The 21,310-nt window shown below is 46.3% G+C and overlaps 1 protein-coding gene across 3 annotated transcripts in view; it reads right to left on the minus strand.

Moving 5' to 3' along the window:
- Nucleotides 1-833: 833 nt before the first annotated feature.
- Nucleotides 834-21,310, minus strand: part of LRRK1 (leucine rich repeat kinase 1) — a 134,951-nt gene continuing 114,474 nt past the window's right edge. For 2 of the 3 annotated variants that reach the window (XM_084817358.1, XM_084817357.1), the window contains exons 29-34: nt 20,183-20,331; nt 16,616-16,733; nt 13,788-13,904; nt 9,439-10,289; nt 4,876-4,977; nt 834-3,800 (exon numbers count right to left, since the gene is read on the minus strand). In XM_084817358.1, the coding sequence (XP_084673484.1) occupies nt 3,623-3,800; nt 4,876-4,977; nt 9,439-10,289; nt 13,788-13,904; nt 16,616-16,733; nt 20,183-20,331 (1,515 nt within the window). In that variant the 3' untranslated portion in view covers nt 834-3,622. The remainder of the gene's footprint in view (nt 3,801-4,875; nt 4,978-9,438; nt 10,290-13,787; nt 13,905-16,615; nt 16,734-20,182; nt 20,332-21,310) is intronic. The other variant, XM_084817359.1, reaches the window with a different exon arrangement.

The raw sequence follows: 21,310 nt of genomic DNA on the forward strand, positions 1-21,310 counted from the left end.
GGAAGAGACCTGGTTTGAAAACGCATAGAAGCATTTTTAGAGATCTGCATAATAAATACATTATTATTACAGGCCATGACTATTTTAGAGATCTGAATAAACAAATTATTATTACAGTCCATACTCAGTGGCTGGCGCGTTGGGATTTTTTCTTTTTTGATTTGTTTTAGGTGTTTTTTGGAGGCATTGGATGGAAGAGTAAAATAGCATACCATGCAGCAAACAAAAGCTGCCATTCATTGTTAGAAAGATCTAGACTTTCCCCCCCTTTTCATTCTCTGTTTGGTGTATCACAGCAGAGCTGAATGACCCTCCATCTGATAAGCAGCAGAAACTTCAGTAGATTTATAATGCAATCCTACGCATGTTTACCCAGAAGTAAGTCTTATTAAGTTCAATAGGATTTACTCCCAGGAAAGTGTTTCTAGAATTCTGCAGCCTTATCTACCCATTAAACCACTTCAAGCTTGCAGCGATACATACACACATTTAAATAAATGTGTGAAATTCAATGAAGTGGGAAGAACATTATGCTTCCAACCAACAGGATGTTGATAAAGGTGATTTCCACCTGCTGAGGCTGACTCTGAGCTGATCTGGAAGGTGCCATGTCACCGAGGAGCAGCTGCAGCCATCAGCTGCCAATTGGGAGTGACAGCGACGACGCTTAATCCTTGGGAGAACATGTCTATTTTGAGGGAGGTTTTGCTTTGGAATAAGGTCACTGCAAAGCAGCTGGCGCTCAGCACTTCAGTTCTACACCAAGCGCCCTGGTGACATAAACGCTACGGGCTGTTCCAAATTTCAGTAAGAACTCACATACACTGGTGTTTAGGGAAGCTGTTTTTATTATTATGACTTTTTCAAAACATTCCTTGGTGCATCCTTGTTTTGACAGTTCATTTTTTAATTATTTGCCAAAAGTTCCCCAGCAGCCTTATCAACATAAACTTTCTCATCAGGGGTTTACATAAAAACAGCAATAAACTCTTATGTACAGGGCCAGCAAGTTTCTATAATTGTCAGTTGATGGAAGATACAAGGGGAAGAGAGAGGCATGCATTGCAAACATCACTTGGGGCTTCTACTGAAAATGGCAGCCATGCACCCAACCCCATTAGACACGTCTCTCCTGCCTCCATAACATACAGTTCAACTTCTCCCGTGTGTTTCTGCATCAGTGGCAGCCAAGGTAGTGGGGCGGGGCGTAGTGGTAAATTTTGAAGTGCGGGCAGTCCCCATGGCCACACTCCGAGGGAGAGTCCAAAAATGCAGGCCCCGGTGTTGATCCATATCAACAAACCAGTTCTAGCAGTTTTCTTCTCCACCAGGAGCAGATCTTTTGTAAGGCCCTTTACAAAAGGGCTCTTAAATACCCATTCAAGACAAGGCCACCCCCAAATACTTCGCATTGCAACAGGGATAGCTCACAACAATATGTTGTTCCTGGGAAAATCTGTTCCTCTCCAAGCTACTGACAGGATTGCAGGTGTGCTCAAAGGGAATAAAGAAGCCTGAGAGGGCTGACAGATGATGATGTCATTGTCCCCACTAATCAGAAAGTGCCAGCGCTTCAGCCCTGCAAGTCCTGGCTCCACTACAGCACTGGCGGGGAATGAACACTGTCAGGCCAAGGGGCAAGTTGAATAAATTACAGGCGTCGTGGGGAGGGGACTCAACTCAAGAGTTTCATTTCCGGGCCTGTGCAGTTCAGCCCATGTAAGTTAAAAAAGGAGATACCCCCCTGTGCCCAATTTCTGTGGCACAAATTTGCGGGAAGACATAACGAGGAGCTGTCCAAAGTGGAACCGGTTAGCTTGCTCCCTTCAATCTCCTAAACAGATTATGGTTTGTATGCTACCAGATTTATACTGAGAACTGATGCTGAAGTAGTGCAATTCAAATAGCTCAATTCAGATACAGAGAGTTGTGGCATTCATTCTCTTTGCATTTTTTGCTGAAAACACTTTTCCCTGCTTAGCAGAAGCTGAGGTTAGGAGTCACACTCTCCAACTCACCCTTCTTTGCTCAAGGAAGACAGTTCACAGCTGAACAGCAAAAACTGCAACAGCAGAGACATGATGAATGAATATATAATGCAGACAAGACCACACACAACTGGATCAGAATGCATTTCCCCCACTAATTCCTTCTGTTAAAAAAAACCATCTTGGAAGGTGCCTTTCCCAACATCTATCTGATCAGAAAACCATAAACAGAATTTCTTCTTTTTCTTTCCGTGCTTAAATCTATTCTGGCAGTGTTGAATTTAAAAAAAAACTGTTCAGAGGGAACCTTCCCCTCCAGAAAGACATGGGCCCCAATTCAACATAAGAGACTCATGCTTTACGACCATTGAAATCAATGAAACAAGTTAGTTGTGCTTAAGTCCATGAGCCATAAGTTGTGACTAGCTTTTATTTGCTTGGGGCCATTTCCTATCAAACCTAAACATGATTACTCTGAAGTGCTGGGACTTTCTTCTTTTAGTTGCACGGCAGCACATTCTAAGGGCTTGCATGTGGAAAGAACCACTATGGTCGAAAGTATATTGTCAGGTGAGTTTTGTTGTTGTACCAGATTAAGACACGTGAAGCGCCTTTACCCCTGAGGAAGACCTTTGGTTGAAACAGACTGGGTACTCTTCAGAAAATAAATGGCTACTTTCAAGCACTGGCCTCTTCCTTTGCTCCTCACAGGAAACCTTTTGTATGCAAGTCGTTTGAGGGACTTTCTCCGTGTGACCGAGACCCTTTTAAAAAGGGTCTCTGGTGGAGTGATGAAATCCCCCTCCCTGTCTGGTGAGGCCACTCAGGTAGCTTCCTGCACTGAGAGGGCACCACATGGAGCCATGTGAAATGGCATCTACTTGGCAGCCATTTGTCGAGAAGTTTAAGATCCCTTGAGCTACATGGCGACTCCACAGGACTGTGCTATACATCTGTTTGCAGATGACTCTTCATTGAAGAAGTCATGGTCAGCAACAGAACAAATGCAGTGCTATATGCAGCTGCTAGAAGCACAGCTAACCATTCTGTTGGTTAGCTCAAGGCACCAACAGAACGCTGTTGAGCATGGACACTAGAAAAGCATATGCGGATGTATTTCACCTGTCTCTGAGCCAGCAAAATCATATAAGCCCAATTTATCCTCCTCCCCATAGTGTTGCTCATACTGAAACCTATGGATAACATGACACAGAAGCTCTGTTGCCCCAGGATCATGCCTTATTGCTATGGAATCTATCACTAAAACGAAAACCGACATCTGGGCCAGCCTCTGTTCCGGAAGACAAAGCTTGCTAACTGTTGAGTTAGCAACATGTTACAAAACAAAACAGCCTGACATTAACCTTGCAGAAATGTTGTTAGCCAGATTCACACATACACGGGATTATAAGAAGGGAGTGAATGGTCTTCCACTGGACGATTATGTGGCTAGATGAGGAAATTGAAATGCATTAAAGACAAAAACTCACCTAGAATGTCTTTTAGCAGCAAAATGGAAGAGCAACCATCCAGTTTTTGTAAAGATTTTAGTAGGGGCCTTTCTGGGAAATGAAACTGTGTCAGTTTTCGGTCTGTTGCAATCCATCCCAGCTTTTGCTTCTGTTCTACAAGTACTACCTTCTCTTTCGCATACAAGTTTCGAGCCTCCCCAGTTCTTCATAGGACTGGTAGAAAATGTCAAAGTCTTTGGCACCCCAGCTCCTCCACACAGCCAAGTACCATTCCATGGCCTCATTCTTGAAGCAACATACAACTGCGTCCTTGGCCAGGATGGCGGCATCTACTAGGGACCTAGAAAAGCAGTAACAAAGTTTAAGAAGAAGATCTGGAAGGGGGGAAAACAGGAAGCCAGAAACGTCTTTTTGCACAGTGAATACTGCAAGGAGAGGCTGTTCTCTTCTCTGTTTTATTTTTAAAAGCAAGTTTCTAGTTCTTCTAGGGTGTGGGTGATGCCTGCTGAAATTGTACAAACCAGAGAGGGGTCTGGACAACATTTGCAGGGGCTGAGCGGGTGGGTGGTACTGCAGTGCCTTGCATCCTGGCCCTTCTCCATGACTATTTTAGAATAACTGATACCAACTACAGAGCCAGTGTAGTGTAGTGGTTAGAGTGTTGGACTGGGACTTGGGAGATCTGGGTTCTAGTCTCCACTCAACCATGACTAGGTGACTTTAGGCTAGTCACTGTCTCTCTGCCTTGCCTACCTCACAGGGTTGTTGTGAGGATAAAATGGAGAGGAGGAGAACTATGTGAGCTGCCTTGGGTTCCTTACAAGAGGAAAAAAAGTGGGATATAAATGTAATAATGAAATACATAAATAAATACTAGTAAAAATAATTGCAGAATACACTGCAAAATAAGAAAGGTTACAGTAGTCTGCTCAATTTGCATAATCTATCCAGCTTGCACAATTCTCCTTTTCCTGGCAGAGAATCTGGATCACCTAGGTGTAGAAATGTAATGTTTTTAGCATGATATTTGCATGCTTCTTTTCATAACTTGCTGTAAAGCCTTGTTTGACTTTTGAACAGTGCACCATCAATCACTCTGTCGGTCTGCCTTTTCTCTTCACCTACACAAAGGTGAGTTTTTTTCCACATTCATGCAGGAAAAGGGGAGGTTTGCAGGATCAGGGCAGACACAGCTGCATTTGCTCCAGTCTTGCTGTTGTGCACTCAAGGAGGGTATCTGCCCATGCAAGCGCCTCTCCTCAAATTCTCGGGACATCTTGACCACAGGTCTCATTAACAACCGGAGATACCGGGGACTGATTTTTTGCATGCAAGGCCTGTGTGCTCTTCCACTGAGCTATGGGGTCCTCCCTGAATCGCTCTCCCACACCTCCCCCTTTCCAATTCATCCTTACCCACAGGTGGCCAGCTCTGCAGCCTTCAGTACAGCAATAACTCTCCCTCTCTGAGAGCTGGCTTCCTTCTCCAAGCTGATCACAATGATATCGCCGCCTCGCCTGGAAAGGGAAAGCCGGAGAATTTCCGTTACATGCTACTCAGCGGGAGGAACTGATTCCGTGGCATGAAAAAATGCACTTTCCAAAAGCACCTTGGAGGAAACTCCATGCAATTGCTAAAACGTTGCTCATAAAAACACACACGAAGTCCTGAATTCGTGAAAGACCTGATTCTTAGGCCGGCCTGATGGTTGCAATTTATTTCTCCATTTGGGGCTCTTAAGAAGTTATCTCCTCCTTTGTTATAAGCTTTACCAAAAAACCCACATGCATTCCAGATATTCACACAGAGTCTCCAATATCGCTGGAAAGGAGCTTGCAAGATTGGGGGCGGCTTGACAGAAGGCACGAGAACGACTTAGTCTGGGAGGCTATTCAGAAGACAAAGATATGTTTTGGATGTCGAGAAACCTCCAACAACGAAGCCACAGCCGAAGCCCTTCTGTGTAGAGCAATGGGGTGCAGCAGCCAAGATGTCACATGAGCTGGGGCACTCTGTCCGCCTCCGACCCTGCACATGCCTGGGCTGGCTTTCCCTACAGAGTAGCACAGCTCCGAAGAGGCAGGAAGGAGGCCACAGTGGCCACCCAGATGCCCGTGGAAAGCCCACAAGTGGGATATGAGTGCAAAATCACCCTCACGGGAACAAAGAAGTTACCTTATACAGAGTCAGACCCTGGGTCCACCTAGTGGCATTGACTGGCAGCAATGGCTCTCCAGGGGTTTTTCCAGCCTTACGTGGAGTTGCTGGGGATTGAACCTGGGAACATCTGCATGCAAAGTAGGTAGTAAAAAAGGGCCCTCCTGTTCATGTTTCCCAGCAAGGAATATACAGTGACCAGCTGCCTCTGGTCATGTCTCTCCTCACCATCAGTGGTCACTGAGACAGCTACCCTCTTCCAGGAATGTGTATAATCCCCTTTCAAAAGCTATTTGAACCAGAGCGAACATCACCACATCATAGAATCACAGGGTTGGAAGGAGCCTGCAAGACCATCGAGTCCAACCCCCTGCTCAGTGCAGGAAGCCTGATTCCCAGGCGGTCTTCCATCCAAGTGCTAACCAGGGCTGACCCTGCTTCACTTGCGAGGTCAGATGAGATCAGGCGCATCCAGCAAATCCCGCGACTGGACTGTGTTCCACTCTGGCTCTCCTTGGCTTATGGGAGTCTCAGGGTGGGATCCTGAGCTTCAAAAACAAGCACATTCAAATCTTAATCTAGGGATTTGGCAGACGGTCTCTTCATGGATCACTGCCTTGTTGTGGCGAAGGGGCTTGCGTAACTCAGTGAAGCCATAAGCTATGCCGTGCAGGGCCACCCAAGATGGACAGGTCATGGCAGAGAGTTCTGACAAAATGTGGTCCACTGGAGAAGGAAATGGCAACCCACTCCAGTATTCTTGCCAAGAAAACCCCATGGAACGTATCACAAGGCTAAAAGATATGATGCTGGAAGATGAGCCCCTCAGGTCGGAAGGTGTCCAATATACTACTGGGGAAGAGAAGAGGGAATTTCCAAGTAGCGCCAGAAGAGTGAAGCGGCTGGGCCAAAGCCGAAAGGACACTCAGCTGTGGATGTGTCTGGTGGTGAAAAGAAAATCCGATGCTGTAAAGAACAATATTGTTTAGGAACCTGGAATGTCAGATCAATGAATCAAGGTAAGCTGGAGGTGGTCAAACATGAGATAGCAAGATTGAACATCGACATCTTGGGAATCAGCGATCTAAAATGGACAAGCATGGGCGAATTTAATTCAGGTGACCATCATATCTACTACTGTGGGCAAGAATCCCTTAGAAGAAATGGAGTAGCACTCATAGTCAATAAAAGGGTGGGAAAAGTAGTACTGGGGAACAATTTCAAAAATGATAGAATGATCTCAGTATGAATCCAAGGCAAACCATTCAACATCACAGTAATTCAAGTCTATGCCCCAACCACTGAGGCCGAAGAAGCTGAGGTTGATCGGTTCTATGAAGACCTACAACACCTTCTAGAACTAACACCAAAAAAAGATGTCCTTTTCCTCATAGGGGATTGGAATGCTAAAGTAGGAAGTCAAGAAATCACCAGGATAACAGGCAAGCATGGCCTTGGTGTACAAAATGTAGCAGGACAAAGGCTAATATAGTTTTGCCAAGAGAACATGCTGATCATAGCAAACACTCTTTTCCAACAGCACAAGAGGCGACTCTACACATGGACATCACCAGATGGTCAATATCGAAATCAGATTGATTACATGCTTTGCAGCCAAAGATGGAGAAGCTCAAGACCTGGAGCTGACTGTGGCTCAGATCATGAGCTTCTTGTTGCAATATTTTGGCTTAAATTGAAGAACGAAGGGAAAACCACCAAACCATTCAGGTATGACCTAAATCATATCCCTTATGAACATACAGTGGAGGTGAGGAATAGATTTAAGGGATTAGACACGATAGATAGAGTGCCTGAGGAACTATGGACGGAGGTCCGTAACATTGTTCAGGAGGCAGCAACTCAATCCATCCCAAAGAAAAAGAAATGCAAGAAAGCCAAGTGGCTGTCTGATGAGGCTTTACAAGTAGCTGAGGAAAGAAGGGAAGCGAAAAGCAAGGGAGAAAGGGGAAGATATATCCAACTGAATGCAGAGTTCCAGAGAGTAGCAAGGAGAGACAAGAAGGCCTTCTGAAATGAACAATGCAAAGAAATCGAGGAAAACAATAGAATGGGAAAGACTAGAGATCTTTTCAAGAAAATTGGAGATCTCAAGGGAACATTTTGTGAAAAGACGGGCATGATAAAAGACAAAGAAGGCAGGGACCTAACAGAAGCAGATGAGATTAAGAAGAGGTGGAAAGAATACACAGAAGAACTATACAGGAAAGATTTGAATGTCCCTGATAGCCATGATAGTGCGGTCACTGAACTTGAGCCGGACATCCTCGAGAGTGAAGTCAAATGGGCCTTAGGAAGCATTACTAACAACAAAGCTAGTGGAGATGACAGTATTTCAGCTGAGCTATTTAAAATCCTAAAAGATGATGCTGTTAAAGTGCTGCACTCAATATGCCAACAAATTTGGAGCAGTCAGCAGTGGCCACAAGACTGGAAAAGGTCAGTTTACATTCCAATTCTAAAGAAGGGCAACGCCAAAGAGTGTTCAAACTACCATACAATTGCGCTCATTTCACATGCCAGCAAGGCTATGCTCAAAATCCTACAAGCTAGGCTTCAGCAGTATGCGAACCGAGAACTACCGGAAGTACAAGCTGGGTTCCGAAGAGGCAGAGGAACTAGAGATCAAATCGCCAACATTCGCTGGATCATGCAAGAGAATTCCAGAAAAACGTCTATTTCTGCTTCATTGACTACGCTAACGCCTTTGATTGTGTGGATCGCAACAAACTGTGGCAAATTCTTAAAGAGATGGGAGTACCAGACCACCTTACCCGTCTCCTGAGAAACCTGTACGAGGGTCAAGAAGCAACAGTAAGAACCAGACATGGAACAACCGAGTGGTTCAAAATTGGGAAAGGAGTACGACAAGGCTGCATATTGTCGCCCTGCTTATTTAACTTATATGCAGAGTACATCATGAGAAACACCGGGTTGGATGAATCACAGGTCGGAATTAAGATTGCTGGGAGAATTATCAACAACCTCAGATACGCAGACGATACCACCCTAATGGCAGAAAGCGAAGAGGATCTAAAGAGCCTCTTGTTGAGGGTGAAAGTGGAGAGTGCAAAAGCTGGTTTGAAACTCACCATTAAAAAAACGAAGATCATGGCATCTGGCCCCATCACTTCCTGGCATACAGAAGGGGAAGAAATGGAAGCAGTGACAGATTGTATTTTCTTGGGCTCCAAGATCACGGCATTCTGTGACTGTAGCCATGAAATTAAAAGACGCTTGCTCCTTGGGAGGAAAGCTATGGCAAATCTAGACAGCACAGTAAGAAGCAGAGACATCACCTTGCCGACAAAGGTCCGCATAATCAAAGCTATGGTTTTCCCAGTAGTAATGTATGGCTGTGAGAGCTGGACTATAAGGAAGGCTGAGCGCCGAAGAATTGATGCTTTCGAACTGTGGTGCTGGAGAAGACTCTTACGAGTCCCCTGGACTGCAAGGAGGTCCAATCAATCAATCCTAAAGGAAATCAACCCTGAGTGCTCCTTGGAAGGGCAGATCCTGAAGCTGAAGCTCAAATATTTTGACCACCTAATGCGAAGAGAAAACTCTCTGGAAAAGACCCTGATGCTGGGAAAGACTGAAGGCAAAAGGAGAAGGGGACGGCAGAGGATGAGATGGCTAGATAGCATCACCGATGCAATGAATATGGACTTGAGCACACTCCGGGAGAGAGCGCAGGACAGGAAGGCCTGGCGTGCTATGGTCCATGGGGTCACGAAGAGTCGGACATGACTGAACGACTGAACAACCACCGCCAACCTCCGCTGGCTCCCAATGCATTTTACCTGGGGATCCACAGGAGGTCTTTGACGGGGAGGATTCTCATGGCCTGGAGAGCCCTGGCATTGTCCCCGGCTGCCACCACATCATCTTCACGTCCCTCGGTGGGAAGGTTTGGCTCTTGCAGCTTGTCGGGCTCCTCGCAATCTGTTGAGAAAGGTGCACTGCAGCCACTCAGGGGGGAGCTGGGCAGGCTGAAGGAGGAGCCCATCAGCCTGTTGGGAGACGGGGCGGAGTAAGACGATGACACAGAACAGTAGTCCGTCAGGGAGTCCTGATGATTCAGTATCTGAATGCCGAGCTCTTGGCTGTGCAGGATGCTCACGTCTGCTAAGGAGTTGCTCTCGGGAGCTACGGACGGGTCTGCAGCTAATGTGTCAGGAATCAAGGACGAGGTCTGGTGGATGGTGAACATGTCCCTCAGGGGGCTGTAGTCCCCACAGAAGTACCGTGCACAGAGCTGGTAGGTGGCGGTGTAATACATCACCAGGAAGTTGGTGGTATCGTCCAGGCACCAGGCCACCTCCTCCCCGTTGCACTCTGAGCTGCACGCGACGGACACAACCGCAGATGGTGGGCTGTAGGGCTCCAGTCTCCGGGTGATGGTCATGGCTGCACAGTCTACGATGAGGACACCGGGGCCGTTGCCATACCAGACCTCGGTCCCATTGTTCGCCATCACCATGGCTGTAACAGGGTAAGGGTTTTGGCGGGGGTCGTCGTCGCTGATCTTGAAGGTAGAGCGATTGGCGGTGTGGGAGCATAGGTAGGAGCAGCTATCCTCTGGGATACCACGCGACTCTTGGTAAACAGCGATGAGCCCGTCTGATAAGCCAGCCAGCACCATGTAGGAGTTCTAAAGGGAGAAAGGAATTAAAAAATGGGACATCCTCTTTTGCAGTCAGCTAGAACAGTGTTACAAGAGATATGGTGACAATGCCCATCCATCAGATTTGAACAGGGCAACTCCTGCAGCTCTAATGACACATCCATCACTAACTGTTCTTGGGGCAGGTACCAATTCCAAGATTCCATCTTGTAAAATTTCTCCATGAACATAATCCACTATTGTTACCAAGGACCACAGCTCAGTGGTAGTGCGCACGCTTGGCACGCAGAAGTCCCAGGTTCGATCCATGGCATCTCCAGGTAGGGCTAGAAAAAAATATGGCCTGAGACCCTGGAGAGCCCCTGCCCATTAGTGTTGACAGTACTGGCCTAGATGAACTGATGGTCTGACTCCATGCAAGGCAGCCCCCTAGGGCCCTGTGTGCCAGTGTATCAGAAACTCCACTGAGCAGGCGTTAGAACCTCAGGCCTGGCGTCCAAATCCAGCAAGCCTGGGGTGTCATGGCCCCCGACCCCTGATAGTTTGGTGGTTCCCCAGCTTTTGTACAGTTTTTTTCCCCATTCTAAAAGGTTGAAATGCCTCTCCTAAGGCTTAGTCACTGGCAGTCAGAGCTTCAAGCTACAGTAAGCCCACCCATAACTGGAATGCAGCCCACCAAGAGCTTCTCTGAACCTGAATCCAGCCCTTGGCTGAAAGACATTCCTCACCCCTGCCACAGAGTGTGGATTATCAACCTAGCTCATTTACCCAGCCTACTACCAAACAGTTATACAGCCCTTACTGCTTATCAGTGTGACAATGCAAACAAAGCACAGGGCATACTAGGGAAGAAATGGACAGAAATATTGGAATAACAATTGTCACATGCAGAGTTTTCAAAGCACAAGCTAAAAGGAACAGAAATGAAGGCTTAATTTTGGATGTACGAAAGGCAGTAAAAGTGGATTAGGGCAACAAAAATGAACAAATCTCCACACATAAATTTTCTCTCAAATCCCTAGTGAAGAGATGAGAGAATCAGCAAACAGATATTGGATGTGCAGTGAGAAACAATTACCTTCGATGCAGAATTTCCACCCATCCCACCCATCTCTGTATGGTCTATGTAGGAAAATAAATACAGGTCCTGAACAAACTTTGGCTATTAGGCATTTAGAACACCCACTACATTCTTAGCAAATTCCAGCTGATCAAACTCTTTTAGTTCCAAAGAAGTTTAAAATAAGAAAGAAGTGAGGATTTTGTTCTAGATGCTTCAAGGAATCGTTTTGGAGGAAGAGGAAAACATCAACCGGTACAAATAAGATCTCTCCTTTATCTTCCTAACACTATTCATGGGTGTTAAGCTGATAAATGAAGGGTCTGGATACAGACTCTTGCTTATTGGACCCATGGTACACTGTGCCCCAAGGCAGGTGGACTGCCTGCAGCTCTTAAGAACAGGTCTCCAGTCAAGATGGAAAACATGGGAATGGTTATAAAAATGGCTGTAAAATAAATACTCCTAGAAGTTTATTTATTGATTATTACATTGATATTGACAGCCAGTGTGGCGTATTGGCTAGAGTGTAGGACTGGGATTTGGGAGACCCGGGTTCTAGTCCCTACTCAGCCATGAAGCTCACTGGGTGACTTTGGGCCAGTCACAGGCTCTCAGCCCAACCTACCTCACAGGGTTGTTGTTGTGAGGATAAAATGGAGAGGATTATGTATGCCCCCTTGGGTTCCTTAAGGAGGAAAAAAGCTGGATATAAATGTAATGTAACGTAATAAATAAATAAAACATTCCAACTTTCCTCCTCTTGCAGGGAACCCAAGGTAGCTTACATGGTCCTCCCCCTCCTCTCCATTTTATCCTCACAACAACCCTGTGAGGTAGGTTAGGCTGAGAATCAGTGACTGGCCCAAAGTCACCCAAATGAGCTTCATGGCCAAGTGGGGATTAGAACCCGCATCTCCCGGGTCCCAGTCCAACACTCTCGCCGCTACATAGTGCTTCTGCTGCATTTCGGCAAGTTGGGGAAAGCCAAGCCACACATTATCACACTGATAGATGCCTCCTCTTGCATGACAGCCAAAGGCTTGTGCCAAGTGATAAAAGCTCTAGAGCCAGGGTCTCCAATGGTACCTGTGGTGGTGGTGCCTGTGGTGGACACTTGGTGACCTCCAGGCTGCCTGCCACTTGATTTTTGTTTTATTTATTTTAAAAGATTTTTTAAAACTCCCCCCCCCACACACACATCTGGAATAACTGGAGGTTGGCATACTGCAAAGTGAAGCACTGGCCTCCAGCACATGCTTTATTTCCAAGAATATTTCTCAGCTCCACTTGGGCCCCAGAGGCATTCTTTGAAAATAAAAATGGTGAGGGGCTGCAGCCCAGCACTTCGTTTCAACTGTGCCGAGCCCCCCAGGCGGCATGGTGGGTGGGGGCTGCAGCCCAGTGCAACTTCAAATGTGCCCAGCCACCCAGAGAAAGTAAGGTGGGTGGTAAGGGGTTCTAGAAGGGGTGGGGCAAAATTTTGATACGGCATTTGGGGTAAAGACCCCATCTCTGCCTTGCACTCTGTTTCTTGGCCAGGCGATTTATCTCTGAGCCTCATCAATGTGTCTTCTGTGAAATGGGTGTCTTGTGACTAGCCACGCTGGCCATGGAGGCCATTTTTGTAAATGGGCTAGGGCCTCCCCCATTTGTGAGAGCCCCCACAATTCATTCTCAAAATTCTGTATGTGCCCACTGACCCAAAATGGTTACAGACCCCTGCTCTAGGGCAACTTGAGCTGTCATCCAGAACAACATTTGTCATCCATCAAGATTCAGTTATACATCTTTTGTGTCTCACAGTGCCAGGGAAACTCTTCTTACGGATCTCATTCGTTGAGTTGTTGAAACTATGTTTGAGTACTGATTGAACTTCCAGCGTAACCAGTCTGCAGAGAACTTAACTGCTTATTGGTGTAACAGTGTTAACCAAGACTGAGAATGCAGCCAGGGTGAGGACTCAATATGGCATGGAGGTCCAAGGGTATCCTCATCTCTGGAGGCCCAAGGGTATCCTCATCTCTGGAGGCCCAAGGGTATCCTCATCTCATGGAGGCCCAAGGGTATCCTCATCTCTGCAGTACCACTAAAGGAATCTTATTGCTACTCCTCTCAGCTCCTTCCCACATTACAGTGTCTCGGTAGTCATTAAATGCTCTATCACATAACACTTGCATCTCCTCCAGAATGTCTAGCACTACACCCAGCAGTTTTGCTGACCTGACTCAATGTATTAGAGTTAAATTGTACATGTGCAGTGAAGTACATGGCGTGGTTATTCCTAAAATTGTCAGAAGGTGAGGCTATTGCTTTATTTCTGCTATTAAGTTAACAGCACCAATGTTATGTTCAACAAATGTGAATAATTACTTGCTTTTAAAACAGAACAAAAACATTTCAGATTCCTTTTCTGAATGCTTGGAAGTCACTGATGCCCCACCTTGAAGTCTACACTGCTTTACCTTTTTCACAACAGGTACCGCAAGGAAACAGGTGACAACTGATGGAGTGTCTACACCCTTTTGTGGAACCTTCAGAGGACACATGCCTTGTAAACTGTACACATAAATCTTCTGGTCCTGTGTGAGAGCAAAAGAAAAGACCACTGATTTCAATAATAATATTCATGCAGTCAGTTTCCATAATACAGGAATAGAGGAAAATGTGTTACAAGAAAAAGGGAGAGCATATATATATAAAGATAGGCAAAACCAGAGAAGAGTTTATCGCGAAGCCCCTTGTTTGCTGATTTCCTGAATCCCTGTGGAGCTATTTTGGGAGAAATAACCCGTTAAGGGTGCAATCCAATGGGGATAGGTGGCCACCTCCAAACTCGGAGGCGACCGCCTATCCAATGGAGGGCAGAAGAAGCATGAGGGATCATTCCCTCAGTGCTTCTCTTGCCCTGCATTTGCAGCTAGACAGCTGATTTTAGCTGTCTAGCCATGGGAAGGCGGAGCAGGGGAGGAGGCTGCTAGATGACACATAGGATGTGTTGTACCGGCATTTTTGCCTTCCCCACCCCAGAATGCCCCCTGGTATGCCCTGTTTTGGCCACTCCGCACTCCTCTTCTGAGCGCGGAGCACGGGGATGTTCCATGCTGCCTGCAAGGCAGCGTGGAAGTGGGTGGGTGGGGGGCGAGGTTGGTTCTCCAGGAATCGACCTTGGAGCACGGGCTCTGAGGTTGGTTCCTGGAAAATTAGATATCCTATGGCCGTCTAGCCGCTGACTAGTGGCCATACGGTTGCTCCTTTAAAGTCCCAGCATTTATCCGTAAAGCACTTAAACTGATGAATGCTCATGGGCTAATTTTTTTTTATTTAGTAGATCTATATTCTGCCCAACTGGCAAATGCCCTCAGGATGGTCCAAAATCATAAAACCAAAACAATAACAACAAAATAACCAAAAATAATGCGCACACACACACACACAACAGCATAAGTATCAAAATAATACAATATTAAACATTAAAAACATTAAAGGTAAAAAAGGTAAAGGTGTCCCCAACCAGTTGTGTCCGACTCTAGGGTGCGGTGCTCATCCCTGTTTCTAAGCCGAAGAGCCAGTGCTGCCCGAAGACACTTCCGTGGTCATGTGGCCGGCATGACTGAACACCGAGGTGCACAGAACACTGTTACCTTTCCCGCCGAGGTGGTGCCTATTTATCTACTTGCAATTTCTTGCTTTCAAACTGCTAGGTTGGCAGGAGCTGGGACTGAAGACGGGAGCTCACTCCATCACGCAGCACTCGGGTCTCGAACTGCTGACCTGCCGACCTTCCAGTCTGCAGTTCAGCGTCTTAACCACTAAGCCACATTAAAAAGTACTAAAAACATTGAGTAGCCAGCAGTAAAATTAATCATCAGAGCAACAGATTAAGGAAGGTCTTAACCTGGTGTCTAAATGTATACAATGAAGACACCAGGCAGATCTCCCTGGGAAGGGTATAGATGGGGCTACCACAGAGGAGCTCTTTGCCCGGTAGCCACCCATCACACCATTGTGGGCAGCGGCACCCAGAGAAGAGCGATCTTAGCAACTGGGAAGGAACATATAGGAGAAGGAACTTAACAATCCAGCAATACTGATCAGTTGTAACAGGTTATTTGCAGATTGGTGGCTCCGAGTGCTACCAATTAAAAGGCACTGTGTAGCTATTCCATCTTTTCCTCCTTAATGGGGTTTCTGTGGTACGAAAAAAGACAGAAGTAGTAGAAAAACATGGAAGGGTCACAAGTGGAAGATGATGATGTCTGGTGCCCTGTAAAATTCTGTGAATGGGGCAGGGCCACTGCACAATAAAAGCCTTGTCTAAAAGCACCCAGAAATGGCATTGCTTCCATTTCTGTAATCTCTGCAAACAGCAATGTCATGCCTTTGGGGATGAAAACAGCACCGGGCATAAACTAAGAAGAACATGCTGGGCGAAAAGTCACCTGAGACGTTTGGCTACACATTTGAAGCTTTTGTTGTCCTGCTAATTAACCCTAATTTCCAATAATGGTTCTGTCCTTAATCATACTCAAAAAGTGAAGCAATATAGGTATAAGGAAACTTTTAAGAATATATAACATTACAAATTTTAATAAAATAACTAATATACTATACAATGTTTTCAAAAGAGTTTTCAAAAACAATGATATTCATGCATCCATAGTAATAATACTTGTTTCCAAAAAAGGCTATACTAATATATAATATCCAAAACCCAAACACATTTTGACCTGAGCCGTCTTCATCAGTGGGAACAAAATATATAAACCATAATTATAGCCCTTAGTGCAACACTCATGAGATTAGATTTTCAAAATTGAACCAGTGAACCTTAACTATGCAGATTCTATATTCCTCATCCTGCGATTAGTATTCAGATGCACAAAGGAGGAAGGGAAGCACAACTATTCCTTCTTGCATCCAGAAAAGGTAGGTTACAGCAGCCGTATGCCATTCCACAAAAGTCTATCAGGTAAACAGGACTGTTGTTTCAAGCTGGTTTTTGCAATACTAACACAGCAGCCAACTCCTACGAAAGGCTTGGGTGTTGGAGTGTATACGGCTGCTTTTAAAATTTTGTATGATATATTATTGTATTAGAATTTGTATATTTATATTTTATAAATATAGTTATATTTTTATTCTTAAAAATTTCCTTATACCTGTTTTGCTTCACTGCTAATTAACCCTGCCAATCAACAGACCAACACCATAAAGTGCATCAACAAGTTGGGTGTCAGAAGCAACACAACACATGCAACTGACAACCTCATTCACTTGGTATACGAAATACCTCTGTGGCAGTCCATAGAGAACTTCGAACTTTCAGCTGGCAGCATAGCTTCATTCCTGGACAGCTCATCTTGGCAACCTCTATGACTCCTTTCTCTGTATTCACTACTGTGTAGTTTCTGAAATCAGAAAACAGAACTCATTCTAATGGCAGCACCAACAATAAACCAACATCGACAAAGTGTGTCTGAGAAAAATCCCATCTGTTTAAGGTTTCAGATGTTATCAGGTGTCATAAAATCATAGAACCGTAGGGTTGGAAAGGGCCTACAAGGTCATCGAGTCCAACCCCCTACTCAATGCAGGAAGCTAAGTCACAGCATCCCTGACAGATGGCTGTCCAGCCTCGTCTTGAATGACTCCAGTGTGGGAAGGCCCACCATCTCCCTGGGTAATTGGTTCCATTGTCATATTGCTCTAACAGTCAGGAAGTTTTTCCTGATGTTCAGCCGGAATCTGGCTTCCTGTCACTTGAGCCCATTATTCCGTGTCCTGCACTCTGGGATGATTGAGAAGAGATCCTGTCCTTCCTCTCTGTGGCAACCTTTCAAGGACTTGAAGAGTGCTATCATATCTCCCCTCAGTCTTCTCTTCTCAAGGCTAAACATGCCCAGTTTTTTCAGTCTCTCTTCATAGGGCTTTGTTTCCAGTCCCCTGATCGTCGTTGTTGCCCTCCTCTGAACCCTCCCCAGTTTGTCTGCCTCCTTCTTAAAATGTGGTGCCCAGAACTGGACACAGTACTCCAGATGAGGCCTAACCAGTGCTGAGTAGAGGGGAACTAGTACTTCCTGGGATTTGGAAGCTATGCTTCTATTAATGCAGCCCAAAATAGCATTTGCCTTTTTTGCAGCCACATCACATTGTTGGCTCATATTCAACTTGTGATCGACAACAATTCCAAGATCCTTCCCGCTTGTAGTGTTGTTGAGCCACATATCCCCCATGCGTATAAAACAGGCAAGGGGAGAACTATGTTGGAAACAGTGCAGAAAACTGCAACTACAATGATCAACTACAATGGCTGGAGCAACTCCCCCTATGAGGGAAGGTTAAAACAGCTGGGATTGTTTAGCTTGGGAAAAAGGTGATTGAGGGGAGACATGACAGAGGTGTACAAGATTATGCATGGTGGGGAGAATGTGGATAGGGAGATATTTTTCTCCCTTTCTCACAATGCCAGAAGCCAATGAGGTAATCCCATGAAGCTGATGGGTGGGAGATTCAAGAGAGATCAAAGGACAGACTTCTTCACACAGCACATAGTTAAAACGATGGAATTCGCTACCACAAGATGTAGTAATGGCCACCAACTTGGATGGCTTTAAAAGCGGACTGGACATCTTCATGGAGGCTGAAGCTATCAATGGCTATTACTCCTGATGACTCTATGCTACCTCCAGCCTCAGAGGCAGTATGCCTATGTGCACCAGTTTCTGGGGAACATGAGTGGGAGGATGCTGTTTCACTCATGTCCTGCTTGTGGGCTTCCTGTGGGCAGCTGGTTGGCCACTATGTGAACAGAACACTCGACGAAATGGACCCTTGGTCTCATCCAGCATGGTTGTTCTTTGGTATGCCAACCTGAGCTCCTTGGATATAAACGCAAGGTGGGATATAAATGCAATTAGTTCAATTAAATGAAACAGAAGCCTGTTTTGCTGCATTCTCCTGCCAAATCACCAGATACTCCAGGCTGGCCAGAACAATGGAGGTTGGGGGCTTGGTCGGAGAAGCCAGGTTCCCAGCCTCTTTATTTTTTTTGTTCAAAGAACAGCACAAGGGCCAGAAGATCCAACCTATATTTTACTGTTTTCAAACCCTGGTTTATCTTCTGTTCCTCCCCACTGTGCTCTGGGCTGCTGGCTCCAGCTGTGAGCACCGAAAATGTAAACTTGGCTCTCCCCGTATGACCCTCCAAGCTGGGAGGAGCTTCCCGGAACCTGCTGCACCAGCAAATCCAGATGTGTGCACATTAAATCGGAACCGCCTCCCCCACCCCAGGAACATGCTGCTGCAGTTGTTCAGGCTGCTTGTCAACATCTGCATATTAATATTGTATTTGTTAGCTTAAGGAGAAGCCAGCATAGTAACTGGATCTGAATGTGGCTCGAACCGTTTTTAGAACCATGACACCAGAGTGCTTTTCCAAGGAGGAACAGACTGTTTGTATTGCCGTGCTTCACAATACAATGCTGCTTGTGCTTGGAGAGAAAAGCAGGGAGCATTCATAAACTTATCACTGAATGCTGGACATCTTTACCAGCTAGCACATAAAACGTTACACATACAAGCATTCTTCCCAGATGTTGTTGTTATTGTCCTGCCTTAAAACACACACACACACACACACCACAAAACAGTTACCCATCCAACTATGGGGGAATAAAAGGAAAAAAACAACCTTATGTAAAAGAGCAACCCTGCCATCCTCAAACCCAGTCAAGGCACCCAATCCATAACTACTGCTGCCTGTCTGCCTGCCTGCTTGCTTTATTTATTTACTTACTTACAATATTTATATACCGCTCCACATCAGAAGATTTCGGAGTGGTGAACAACATGATAAAAGAATAAAACAACAGGTTAAAAGAGTTAAAACATTTTAAAAAAAGACAAATGCCAACAAAGTGGAATTTAACAAACCACGGCTGGTCATGCAAGGAAGGCCCCTTGGAATAACAACATCTTCAGGAGGCGCTGGAAGGAACACAATGTTGGTGCCTGTCTGACCTCTAAAGGCAGGGAATTACACAGGAAGGGGGCCACCACACTGAAGGCTCTTTTCCTGGTGGACTCCAACTGGGCCATGGGTCCATGTGGAACCACCAGGAACATGCCCTCTGATGACCTAAGTAACCAGGCAGGTTGGTAAGGAAGGAGGAGCTCTGCCCCCATGTTTATATACATCACACACGGATCTCGTAAGCTGGGCCCTGGGAGCACCTGTAATGTACCTACCGGGTGCTGAGAGGTGGGGCGGGGGCAGTGTATCTTCCCAGGAAGGCCTTGATGACATAACTAGTGGAGTTGGAAGGTTCACCTCTCAGATCTACAACATTCTCCCAGTCCTAATTCATGACATGGCTCAGGGAAATAGTGGCAGGGACTAGCATTCAAAATGGTGGCCCTGGTGGGTGATCTTTTTTTTCTTGTGGCCCAGAGTCCACTTTGGTCTACAAATGGAGCCCTGGACCCTTCTCCTTGTGGTGGAACCCACAGGCTCTCAGATGCTCCATCAGCCTTTCCCAACCTGGCTAGGGACGATGAGACTTGTAGTCCAACACATCTGGAAGGCACCAGGTTGGGGAAGGCAGTGCTGTATTACCAAATGTAATGCACACATCATGAGGGTTTTGAACAAGTCACTCTCAACCTCAGTTTTCCATGTGTACAGTGAGAACGGCCAGCAATATACCTGGTGGGATTTGTGATGTGAACGAATGTAAAGGAAGCCTTCCTGTCTGAGTCTAAAGGAAATGGGGACAACCTAAACATGAGTATAGGCATATGGAGCAACTGGTTCATTTATGACAACAGGAGGGATAACACAATGAAACAAAACACAAACCTGGCTTCTTCCTTCCCATCCCAGAATACCACTGTGTACTCTTGCCCTTGGGAAGAGAAGGACGACTGTTTCCCACATGGCAGCAGGTACATGAATGTAGCAAAGGTTGGGTCTTTCATTCGTCCTACCGCCACGGTGGCCAAGGGGCGCTGGGTGAAAGAGAGGAGAGACTTGCTGCATGGTGTAGCTATACTGATCCATTCCCCCCACCAGATCTCCGGGTGCCCTCCAATGTGCACTCATGTACACTTCAGTGGGGAAGAGAGGGAGCTCTCTTTGTATGCACAGAGCTCTCCACTCCACCAATGATGGAGTGCGGGGGCTCCAAACATGCATTGTTATTTGCATGGGTACAAGAAGGGGCTGCAGTTCACTGGGAGAGGCCCTGCTTTGCATGCAGAAGGTCCCAGATCCCCAGCATCTCCAGGTAGGGCAGGAAAATCTCCTGCCTGAACCCCTGCAGAGCTGCTGCTGCCAGTCAGTATCAACAATACTGGGCTTGATGGACCAAGGATCTTAGTATAAGACGGCTTCCTATGTTCCTGTGCTCCTAATAGTCCCTTCTACTGACAAGAACAGGAAAGCCAGCAAGGAGGCCTGGGTGCGCAGCAGGGACACCACAAGCTCACTGGGATAGGGCCGCAGCTCAGTGGGTAGGGAACATGGCTTTGCATGGAGAGGGTCCCAGGTTCAATCCCTGGCATCTTTGGATAGGGCTGGAAAGACTCCTCTCTGAAACCCTGGAGAGCCACTGCCAGTCAGTGTCAACACTACTGGGCTAGATGGACCCAGGGTCTGACTCAGTATAAGGCAGCTTCCGATGTTCCTGCCTCGAGCTAGTCACTCTCTCTCTCAGCTTAACCTACCTCACAAGGCTGCTGTGAGAATAATATCGGGACCGGGGGGGGGGGGGGAGATAAAACGCAAGTATGCCTTCACAATCTCCTTGGAGGAAGGGCAGGGTAAAATGTAAGTAATGTGGAGAGCGGTCCTATTGCCCCTAGACAACATCTGGGGGGCCATAGCATAGTTTGGATTCCTGGATCCGAGGTTGCAGAGAGTGCTCTGATCTTGGTCCCAGGAGTCTGAGCTCCATTCCCCCTCCCCGCTGGGGCGGAGGGAACCACG

The sequence above is a fragment of the Heloderma suspectum genome, chromosome 11, assembly GCF_057233095.1.
Source record: "Heloderma suspectum isolate Gila_16-S chromosome 11, 16-S_ref, whole genome shotgun sequence".
Lineage (NCBI taxonomy): Eukaryota > Metazoa > Chordata > Lepidosauria > Squamata > Helodermatidae > Heloderma > Heloderma suspectum.